Source organism: Taudactylus pleione, unplaced genomic scaffold (assembly GCF_031769625.1).
Source record: "Taudactylus pleione unplaced genomic scaffold, aTauple2 ptg000040l, whole genome shotgun sequence".
Lineage (NCBI taxonomy): Eukaryota > Metazoa > Chordata > Amphibia > Anura > Myobatrachidae > Taudactylus > Taudactylus pleione.
The window spans coordinates 27,918,357-27,930,941 of record NW_028284442.1 but is presented as its reverse complement, the minus strand read 5'-3'; the positions used below and the strand labels follow the sequence as shown (position 1 = coordinate 27,930,941).

Below are 12,585 nucleotides of genomic sequence, written 5' to 3'. Positions count from 1 at the left end.
GCATATTGCAGAAGTCTTTCACATTTGTGGAAGACTCCATTCCGGGAAATGTACACTGCGCATGCATATAGTATCAGTTTCCGGAGGCTGCGGGAGTGGGATTGTAAGATCTCTCTCCTGCGAGAATGCCACCATAGTCCTATAACTGTTTACGTCCTCTGAGGATGGTTGTAAGTCACTGGTTCCAAACTCCTAAATACTTTGCTTTCCGCATTGGTACATAGGGGTCAGATGATAGTCTCCATTGATAATAATAGGGACTGCGATCTGCACCGATAGTTAGCCATTTTCCAATAGATTTCTGTAATCTATCCTTCATTAGGTATTTGTTCATAGCGTTAATACTTAAAAATATGCAGAAACTGTAGTTTCTGCATAGTTTTCTGATAAAATACATTGATAAATAGGCCCGTTAGGTGCGCATGTACATCAAAATAGCGGAAGTTCTGCTATTTTTTTCATTGTATATCGCAGTGGCAATAATCATTACTGAACTGCATTTTCTGCATTATTCTATGAAAAAATGGCTTGATAAATAGGCCCCTTAGTCTTAGCCAAAAATGGTAGCCCCATCTCTGTGAGATAAAAAAATATATATTACTGATGCAATTTGGTACTAAAAGAAAAGAAATTAACGATCTAGCCTTGTAAAGAAAGTAACAATCTAGGCAGTCAAGTTGTATGTTGTGTTTTGATTTTTTTTACAAAATTGTTCTCACCTGGTATCAGGGATATATGCATCTAATCACTTCCATTTTCTCCTTCTCCCCCCACCCCCAATTTTAGATGTAAATAGGTTTTCTGATGCATTAATTGGCTTAGTAATTTAACCTGTACATGTCAAGCCTTTGAACAAGATCAAGTGTTAAAAGAAACCAGATATTTTCAAATAGTTCTCCCAATAAGTGCACTGTTTTGATGTGGGGAATAGTTTAATATTTGTGCCATCTCTTAGCTGGTCAGTGACTGTGCTAAGCTTCTTCTTCATGTAACATACCCGTTTCATGATCTACCCTGACTGGTATAGCCACTCCCAGACACGTACAGTGCAGTCTGACAGGATGAACAGACACGTCTTGGTGCTAAATTATAAATTGGGTAGATGTTTAAACTAAACAGAATGAAGTGGGTGGTGTATGACACCTGATGGAATATCTTAGGACAGGATGGAAATGTCTTCTTCTATCAGTCGATGCTGTGTGGCGTTGCCACTGAAAAGAGCCATACTAATGGCTAAACAAGCTTTGAATGAGTAATTCTACTATTTAAGTGTGCCATTGCTAGGATTACATCCATTTAGAAGAACAGTTTTGCTCTGCTAGTGGTGAGGGGGCAAATTAAAAATATGCAGACCAGTGTTTAAAGTTGGGAGTGGGGCTAGTTCTAGCTCAACTCTAAAACACGGTCTAAAAATAAAGTTCCTTTATCTTTTTCTTTTCTTTATGCTTCTTTCACTCAAAGTTTTTCCAATATGAAAAGGAAAACAAGAAAAGACAAAATCTGTATAAACTCTTTAAACGTTCTTCCTAACTTCATAAACACACATGTGGAAATAGGTATCTTCAAAATTAGCACTCAACATGTAATATCCACCAAAAAAATGTAATAATTGAGATATGTAATATACCTTACTCACTTAGTAACTACATATACACCTGCTCATCAAGGTATCTTTACTCTATAGACAACACAATCTATTCAAGGGAAAGCGTACCTTACTCACATAATTAATGTATCTTCCTCCTGTAAAGGTATCTTTATTTGGGTTTTCTCCACAAGTCTCATATGCAAAAGTCACGTTATTTTGTAATGAAAAATGTATTTACTTTAAAAACATGAAGAATGTTTCTTCTTCACAAAAAAAAAACCACAAATAAAAGAATTGTGGTGTTTTTTATGAAGAAGAAAAATTATTTTCTTTTGTAAAGATACCTTGATGAGCAGGTGTATATGCAGTTACTAAGTGAGTAAGGTATATTACATCTCAATTATTACATTTTTTCGGTGGATATTACATGTTGAGTGCTAATTTTGAAGATACCTATTTGCACATATGTCTTTATGAAGTTAGGAAGAACGTTTAAAGAGTTTATACAGATTTTGTCTTTTCTTGTTTTCCTTTTCATATTGGAAAAACTTTGAGTGAAAGAAGCATAAAGAAAAGAAAAAGATAAAGGAACTTTGGAAGAACCTTTTTTTTGGACATTTAGTTATCGGGAGCTCTTTAATCCTATTCTAAAAATTATTAGTATATACTATTGTTTTCTTGTATTTTGGGCAAGAGTAGGATAGGATTGGAGCTTACAGCATACCATTTTAGTTGCGCCCAGACATCTCCTTTCTATACATTTTGTACAGTCTAAAAATAAGGCTGCCCAGTGTTTGAGTGCCAAATGCATAGCGGGAAGTGTTTGCCTGATGTGGAAAATAATTAAATTGTGTTTGCACACCTTGGATTGCAGCATGGTTTGTCCAGGTGCAAAGTTACACCGTATAGTCTCAACTTTAAATGAGGCCTTTAGTGTAATCCTTTTAATGAAGACCAACTACAGAACTGCCCTGTAACACTGGATGTAGAAGATGGTGAAAAGGCAATGGGACATCCTTCCGTTCTAACCTTCTATTTTGGGATACCTAGAAAGCATGGTTGAGCGTCAATGCACTCTTAAAGAAAAATCCCCTTTCTCCCCCTTACGTACTTTTTTGGAGTAATCCAACCTTTCCTCCTTCCCTTAGTAATCCTTTGTACAGACTCTGGTGTCAAAAGGGTATTATGTCTATTAAAGACGTGTTTGACCCGGGTGGCACTTACCTTTCATTTACACAGTTACAAGGTAAATATGGTTTCCCTCGCTCCCATTCCTTTATGTTCTTGCAGGCCTGTCATTATGCCCAATCACTAGACAACCCTTTATGGAAATCGGACACTCCAGATGTTTTATCTCAAACACTTTCCTTTTGCTGTTTGGCTAAATTTAGAATACGTCATCTTTACTAAACTCTTGATTGAATTTAACCCACAAGCTTGGTCCACTATCTCCCAGACATGGCACGTGAAAATACCGGAGTTACGTGAATTTGAATCAATTCTCCCAAATTTAGAGACCGTTTTTCCTAACCTTAAGTTAGCACGGTTACATGAGATTCATCTTAGGGTATTGACTCGAACCTGTATATTCCCTGCCCATAGGAAGCACTTTGTGCCATCAGATACTGGGAATTGTGTCAAATGTAACCCCTCAAATGCCTCTGTATCCCATAACCTATGGTATTGTGGAAAAATTTGTAAGTTTTGGAACAAACTTTTATATTACTTACACTCCATACTGAAACTTAAACAAGAGTGCCGCTGCTTTCCTTTTCGCTGACTTCACCTGGGAGGCAGAATCTTCTATAGGCTCTTGGAAGCCCTCCTTAATGGTTATGGTAACAGTAGCCAAGCAACTAATCCTCAAGCTTTGGATCTGACTATCTTCTCCCACTTTAAGTGAATGGAAGATCTCTGTACTAGTTGTACTTTATTGTGAGAGAGGTATGGCTCCCTTCAATATTGAAAAGGGAGTCTTGGCCTTCAAAAAATGAGGAGCATATATTGAATGTCTGCCTACCCAATCCCAGACTAACATATGGAGTGGTTTCTGTTACGGCAGGTCACTAGTCTCCCGTTCCATTTTTTTTTTAATGTCTCTAACCAGATTATTTTATTTTACTATGTTACTCTTGAATAGTGATAGAACGCATATCTAGGCCTGCTGTGTAACTGCATCTGGGCATACCCCTCATTATGGTATGGTTTGACTTAGGGTTTAGGCTATTAGCTTAGCCCCCTCCTAATCGGCTTTCATTGCGACATGGGTATTTGCTATTGCATTATATTTCCATTTATATTTCTATACATATTGCATATCACTACTGTTTTGATACCTAATTTTGCCTATCTGTACTTATTATGTGTGTATTTCACTATGTTTGAAGTTCCTATCTGTCTTTTGGAATTTGTTGTTCTTATCCTCCAGATATTGTTGAGGGATCTTCTTTAAATCTCCCACACTTTAGAAAACTTTATTCATCTTTGTAAAGTTTCCTACTCATATTTTCTTATTTTTCACCTTTTTTTTTCTGTGCAATTGTATTTCTACATCTATGTAGTTGCGAATAATAATAAAAAAAAATCTTAATCGCAACCTCTATCGCAACTGCTCAAATGTTATACTGTATTTTATTCTTGATATATATAGTACATTTTACTTTGCCTTTTTTTTTTTTAAATCTGTTTATTGAACAGCAATGAGGCGGCCTCACTTATTAATCTAACAGCATCAACCCTGTTGGGATTGCTTTAAAAAAAAACATAGTACAATACATTTTGTACTAACCCCTTAACAGTTTTTTCTTCTTGGCACCAGTACAAGCATTCAAAACACTAACTGTACTCAAATTAAATTTTCACACCAAAATGGTCATTATGCTATGCATAAATACATTAGTACATCCGTTACTTCTCAACGATGCAGTGCACCAGTCTTGTGCTTATGCCTGACTCAAGATGATGATCTTACATTGTTACAGAATGCTGCTTCTATCGGGAGGGCTCTGTTTGTGAGAACTCTCATGCTTTTAACAATGAGTGCATATATAACTTTTCTGAATTGCAGTAAAATGTAGAAATGAAATCTACAACACCAATAAAAGCGAAACCGGAAAAGATCACGTGCGTACTCTATTGCAATAAAATGTACAATGTTATATGAGCTCTGGCTAATAACGGAACAAAACGTGGACTGTAATGAGACTTAACATGGGGCTTTCATATTAATTGGTTTATTTTAACATGGGGCTTTTCATATTAATTGATTTAATTATTTTTAACACATCGATCCCGACTAGTAATATGATGTATTCTTTCATATGCTATGCCGGCCATATGCCGAAAACTGCAGGGTTTTTGATACTTGGTTACAGCAAGGACCCTTGCTAGTGCACTACTGTAAATGTCTATCAGCAGCACAATTCCACACTTGGCAGTGACAGCTAGAGACATGAAATCTAGCGTCTGATTGGATGCGCACACAGCTGTCCACTCAGGAGCTATATGTCTTTTGGAACATTCTCCGGGGCACATTGCCTAGTACACACTTTGCCGATATGTTGATGCATTCACACTTGCCAACCAACCAGGTCGGTCAATCGTCCATGCACACAGGCAGATGATGACAATATGTCTGAAAGATATATTGCATCTGCCGGTCTGCATGGTCCACTTGTTATATTGGTGAACAATGTTCACAGAAATATTGGGTCTACATACTGGCCGATGGTCGTGATAATATATATTTAGTCGGCTGTACGAACAATATATCTGCCGAGCATAACATCAGAGATCCACACTGATCTTCAATATTAGAGCCTTGCTGAATTGAGCAAATATTGTCCATGGTAGGGACCCCGATGTGCTATTATGTGATGGGGGCAGGTTTAATAAAAAAAGGAACCACGCTAGTGATAGTGGCCTAGATTTTCAAGAACGTAGGCTAAAAATGGCTGCTTCCTAGATGACAACTTTAACATGGAAAAACACTTTAATAAGTATAAGGTGGAGTAAGAACAGATGAGTAATACATAGAAAAATGCAAGGTTTATGAAATTGCTGACTTTAAGCTACTAGAAATTGATATGCTTTTGTAACCATTCAATAACATGTATGTAGTAGAAATGTACTTTGTAAGCCACAGGTAAAAGGTGTGGATCCATGTTTTTAACAAAATTAACATACTCTTGTCGGTCAGGTAGCTTTGCTGAAACTTTTTGTTTTTAATTTCCACAATTTTTAAGCGGTTTTATAATCAAATTTTTTTTTTCTCCCTTCAAATTCTCCCATTTGCGGTCTTTTTTTGTTTAGATGTGTGTAAGTAAACACACCTTTGTAAATAAGACACATTGTTGTAGTGAAATGTTTTTTTGTGTTGGGTTTATATGGACACATCACACGTCATTTCCCTAAATGTTAGAACAGCTAATTCAGATTCTACTTACACTGCCATATTTCTGTGAAGTTTTTCACTTCCGTAGTCAAATAATACCCGCCTTATGAACAGTAGTCAATGCTATGTTCAGTATCCCTACGCAGGGGGTGCCTGCGCTTAAAATACTGCCACCATAATCCCGGCGCCGGCTTCACGACCGCTGGCATCCTATAGGTAAGTAGCGTGGTTATGGGGTGGTTAGGGTTAGGCACTAAGGGTAGGGTTGGGGTAGGGAGAGGGGGAGGGTTAGGATAGCGACCGGCAGGTGTCTGTGTCCTAACCCTGTCAGGATGCCGGTGTCAGGATTTGACCGCTGGAATTCCAAACGCCAGTATCCTGTACCCATCCCAATGCTACAGCATAGTTCTTCATTAGGTATTGCAGCATAGTTGAGAGAGGCTGCGATTGTAGAACAGATGGTGATCCATGTAAATTAATAATTTTATTACTTTCACATATGAATAAATAAATGGCTTCCATCTAGGTTTTTGTTCCACAGAATAAAAACAATTCATAAATAATCTATACATGTCAAATTGCTACCTCCTTGAAGGCAACTTCATGCTCCTACTATTCACAAGATAACTTCCAGACTTTGGCACACCTATCACTTGGAGTTTATGACCAGTATAATGTGGGATTCCGCTGAATCCTTTCGGAAGGACTGGGGGGATGCAGTCATAAGGTCGAAACCACAATGGCTACAGTTATGACATTGTTGAAATGTCGACATCTGAAATGTCAGTATGTGAAATCCCAACATTCTCAGAATATCGACATTTGGGTTAGGCAGCGGTATGAGATGGTTACACTTAGGCAGCGGGTAGGGTTACTAAGCATTAGGGATAGGGGAAGAATACTTACCAGAACCCCACTCCATCAGAGGCCTATGCCAGAACTGCTCTTCGCTAGACCACCATGCACTGTTTGCTGAAGTGACGACTTGATAGAATGCCTACAGTGTACACATGATGAATATCGACTTTATATATCACACCAGATCTGGAAATCCTGGACCTCATTTAATAATATCCAGATACCCCTATTTTTATCAAATGTGTGACTTTGCCCTCTTACTCTCTGTCCCCTCTAATCCTAACCCCTCTTTTGTTTTTCCCTCGCCCTCTTTAACTTGCCTTTCATGCCCTGTAGGTGGCCTGCCACCCCGCAACTACCCACCTATTCATGTTCCTAGTTCTAGTGGGGAAAAATCTTCTGCTTTTTTTGTTTGTTGTAGTAACTGTACCAGTTTAATTCAATGTTCACCTCTATATATTATACTCATTTGTACCCATTTCTTTCTTGTACTGATGCTGAATTTGAATAAACATTTATTTAAAAAAAAAAAAAAACTATTGCGTAGCAGGAACTTTCTAGTTGAGACCTCACAGAGCATATGATATGGTGGTGTTCGGAAGGTCCTGTACACTTCCCTGGTCTGCATATTGTTGCTTACACCCACAGTGGTGACTTTCAGACTGGTCTTTCACATTTTATATTGTTACAGTTCCCTCATGGAATCAGATATTTGTGTAACCCATTTGGGTACCTTCGATATTATTATTATTATCTCCAGATGTTCTGAAACTCCAAACCCCATCAGATAGTTTGCAGTGTATGCTGGGACTTGTAGTCTCACAAAACCTGTAGTCACAAACTGCTTCCTTTCTCTTGCCTTTATGACCCAATTATGTTTGATATCCCTTGCACACACCATATTGGTATACCTTTTATTAGTTATTGATGTCATTGAATTATTTTGTGAAACAAATGTTTTACATTAGCGAAGGGCCCTTTGAATTTACCAGTAACATCTCACAGCCCACACACATTCTGCATATTAACTACTGATGGTGTATGAAAGATTCAGAGGGTTAACGAAACACTTGGCCCTCATTTCTTCTGCCTCTGCTCAGTGTTTTCCTTTCTCATTATCTATTCTCCCTCCTTCTCCCCCTCCAGATTATTGCTGCGGATTGTAAGCGGGTCACAGTACTGAAATATTTCCTGGAAGCACTGTGCGGACAAGAAGAGCCTCTGCTGGCATTCAAGGGTGGAAAGTATGTGTCAGTGGCACCCGTCCCAGACGCCATAGGAAAGGAAACAGGAAGCCCGGAGGGAAACAAACTGGAAGATCAGGTATTGGTTAAAAAGTGGGGGAGACTGGGGTTTACCCACTGAGCCAGTGGTAAGATATACACGCAACCCAGAAAAGACAATAAATCTGAGTTTTTATTTATTATTTCTTGAGACAGCTTGGTTTTTTAAGTGATGTGCCAAGTACATGTAGCCTTCGTCCCCCTGTGCCAGTCCCTCTGTCTGTACAGACATGCCAACCCCATTATGCAGATCCACATTCCTTCTTGTATCATCTCAATGTGTATTTTCGAGTGTCCCTGCCCCTACACCACATCCATCATCTGTGCTATTATTTTCATTTCAAGACTTTTTTTTTTTTTTTTAAATAATAATGTGTTGCAGCCGAGACAGGGGAATGAGGAGAAGAGGAGGGGTGCTGAGTTCAGATTGGGGATAAAGTTTGTGGGCGTATATCTTGGTGCTGCTCGCAGGGTGAAGTCTATTTGACACGTACAGGAAGAACTGAGAGCACCCTTCCCACTACCCCCTCCACTGAACCCAATCTGTCCCTCACATCCTGATCTGATTAAGGAGTTTGAGGGAGAAACACCACTCAGCCTCCCATGTACTTGTTCGCATCTAGCTAGCAATGCACTGTTTGCGCGCTGCAGCCCCATGTAATCACTGATATCCAGTCTTATTGTATTATACATATTCCAGTCCTACTGCAGAGGGTATTGTTTATATAGCAATGTCTGGTCAGCCATTTACAAACAGACATATATAAAAATAACCAAGCTTTATGGCTGCTTGGTGTCAATTTTCAATGTATGCTACCCAGTGACCATTACAAGCATCCACCGGATCCAGCTGTAGGACAGAGCCGGGTAATGTGTGTTTTATCTGTGCCTGGTTTTTTTATTAAGCCTAAAATTAAGTGTTCTATGCACAGGACTTCTATCCCTTAATCTTTGGTGGGACTGCAAATTCCAGCATGCCCTGGCTGTGACCTGAGCCTCCGTTTAAGTGTGGAAGAAAGAAAAGCCTGACTTTGTTTTGTCAAACCATGTAAATTGTTAAGCTTTTATTGGGCTTTCATTTCTTCACATTGGTTAAAGAAGGCACAAATTGTATGACAGACCTATCGCCCTCTCACTTGTATGCATCACAAACAAATAGCATGTGTGTTACTGTAATTCAGACATTTCATCCTAGATCGATTAACAGCAAAGTTCTAGAAACCACAGCAACCAGACTTTGCTTTAAAGTTACAACTAGGAATCATTTTTCTTAAAGTTGCCTCTGCAGAATTGCACCAACTGAATCTTATAACCAGCTTTAAAATGGCTGCCGTGGACATGTGTGAGCGGGATCTGTGGCTTGTGATTGGCTCTTCCATTAAATATAACCACCAGGTTTTCATCTGATAACCGGCTTCATTAAGGGAGGTAGTTAGGGTACTGACCGTCAGAATCCCCACAGATCCTGATGGTAAGTGTTAGGGTTAGGCACTTGGGGGAGGTTTGGCGCTAGGCTACGGGAGGGGAGGGTTAGGATGCCGGAAGGGACAGTTAGGGTAAGGGTTATGATTTTGACCACCGGGATGCCTCTGTCGGGTTTCTGACTGTCAGCATTGTGACCATTGGGATCCCGTACCCAGCCCCTTCATTAAGCAGCCCCTAGTCTCTGGTAGGAAGAGTTTGTATTAGGAAACATGTTTTTTAGGTGATAGTGCAGATTTCACTAGTGTCACATTGATTTTTATACTGCAATATGTAATTATTGGGCTTTATTTTTTTGCTTCTTAGCTAATTTTATTTTTTTAAATGTACTCCGCTGGCCACTATAAAATACACAAAAATTAAAGTGGCTGTGATATGATAAAACCAAATTAGCCAGGCACACCAAAGTCTCCACCACCAAGTAAGGGCATCTAACGTTTGTCATGCAACATCACTTTACACCTGTGACAAATGAATTTGTTTCTGCATTAATGTAAAATGAATTACTGCATCTTCAGCTTGATGAATATAAAGGTAAAATGTATCCGCACATATTGCACAGCAGTAGTCATTTTTTTATTTTTAGTAAATGCATTTCCCTTGTAGCCGTAACAAAAACAATTCCAAGATGGACCCCACTGCATGTCCGCTTCCACGTTCTGCTTAAATACATCTATCCTTCTATATAATTCTAATCCCAAACAGTAGTTTAATGGACAGAATTTTCTCACGAGCTAGCCCCCAGACGCATTGAACTTGTGACCTGCTGCTGACACTGGGGTGTCCCCTCCTCCTTTCACTCGCACATAGTCGTTAATGCCCTTAGTCATTTGGTAAGTGAGAAGTTCCCCTTTGGTTAGGGGGCGGGACCCTGGCACCCAGCATCTTACGAAAGCTGAACACACAATCTACATACCCTTTTGACTAGCACTTGACCTCTCAGAAATTAACCAGGAGCCACATTTAACTCCTGATCTCAACAGACTTTCACCGCATAAGCTGAAACACCTCTTTCTAAACCTCTGCTGGAGATGAGCAGCCCCGAGACGAGGAAGTGAGAATGAGCTGTGTGTGAGCAGGCAGCCTTCCTCCTTCCCAGGTTGAGCTTGGGGAAGGGGATAGCCATGGACCATCACTTGCATGAGCTGCCATTATCGTTGAGGCTTGTCATTATATGCCTATTTAGTAGGGGCCCAGTCCCCCTTCGCTATACAACATCAAAAACTATTTATTGCACTCATAACCAGAAGGCAGGATGTTCGGCTGTTTGAATACAGGTGGCGGGGGGTGAGACCTACAGATGTGTCCTCATACACTATAGCTGCAGTCACGCCAAACTTCCCCTCTCCGCGCGCCAGGTTCTGTGCGTCGCTTGCTTGCACCGAACGTTTAACGCGTCTAAGTTGCAATGCGATGCAGCTAAGTCGCACCAAGAGACTGCACTGATTAATTTGATATGTCCCACTTGTATATCTGTGTGCGACCGAATCTATGTACGAAGAGCTACGATGCAGCAGGTGCAGTCTTTTTTCCATGCCAAGTTCCGTTTTTCTACATACTGTCGCACACAGATATACAAGTGTCGCTTATTAAATTAGTTAATATCTCCTGGCGCGTCTTAGTCGCATTGCATTGCATTGCAATTAACGCATTTTCAAATGGAAAAAAAGACAATTGACGCAAACCGAGTCGCAAGGGACCTGGCAACTCACTCGCTCTGCCAGGCGTCTCACTCTGCCAGGCTAGATGTATGAGGACACTTCTGTAGGAGTTGCTGATTTAGTGGGTTTTCTGTCGAAGTGGCAGAATATAAAAAGATTTTAAACATTTTATATTGATTAACCTTTATATAGCACACACGTTACACAGCACTTTGTAGAGAACATTTAGTCATTGCATCACTCCCTGAACCTGTAGAGCTTACAATCTATATTTCTTGTCACATGGACACACACACAGACTACGGCTAATTTTTTACAAAAGTGGATTTACCTACCAGTTTTTAATTGTGGGAGGAAACTGGAGCATGTAGAAAAAACCCACATAAAGATGGGAGAGAAAATACAAACTCCACACATATAGGTCCCTTGTTAGCAATGGAACTTATAACCTCATTCTATTAAGTGACTTTATTTAAGATGTGAAAATATTATTTTTATTCCTTATAAAATAGCCTTATGCTTTGCGATTTATTAAGGAAAAACACTTTTGCAGTTTTTATATTTTATTCACACAGAACAATTTTTATTATTACCATGGAGTGCTACGTCACATGGGAAAAATTATACCGATAGTCAGCATTATTTATGTTCTGTAGAAGTAAGATGATATGGTGTTAACTTTTAGCTCATTAGCATAATAGAATATGGTGAACATAGAAGTACAATTGTAAAGACATGGCAGTATGTCCATTTCTCCTCTAGTATGGGGCTCCCAGTGTCAAGAAACCAATCAGAATAGGAAGAGTCCACATAACATATGCAGTTTCTCTACTGACCAGATGCACCATAAATGCAGATCTGACCAACGGGTTCTTTAAAAATGTATTTAAAACACATTTAGCCATATATAATCAACTGCTTTGGCTAGATCCAATAATTTGTCTGTTTGAGATCCAGCTTGATAATGTTTAAACAGTTTGTTTTGTGTGTTTCATTCACATGTTCAATTAATACAGTTCTAGGAGCCAAATGTAGATGTACTGCTGTATGCATAAATGGCTGAATAAGGCTTAATACCGTGTAGGAGGTGTTCCATCTCTAAGCCTCCTTTTGCCTCTCGCAGAAAATTATTTTGCATACGTGTTACACACATGTCAGTTTGCTGTTTGGACACATGGAAATATTATCTATGTTTGGATGAATCCGCACAGGAGTTTTTCATAAGAGATAATGGAAATAATCATGATTGAAGATAATAGAAGCCAACCATATACAGGTTGAGTCTCCCATATCCAAAATGCTTGGGACCAGGGATATTGG

At 39.3% G+C, this 12,585-nt stretch overlaps 1 protein-coding gene across 1 annotated transcript in view; it reads left to right on the top strand.

The window, feature by feature from the left end:
• Positions 1 to 12,585, top strand: part of SMG6 (SMG6 nonsense mediated mRNA decay factor) — a 245,408-nt gene that overhangs the window by 212,945 nt on the left and 19,878 nt on the right. Inside the window, exon 14 of the mRNA XM_088454996.1 lies at positions 7,986 to 8,162. Coding sequence (XP_088311122.1) covers positions 7,986 to 8,162 — 177 coding nt within the window. The remainder of the gene's footprint in view (positions 1 to 7,985; positions 8,163 to 12,585) is intronic.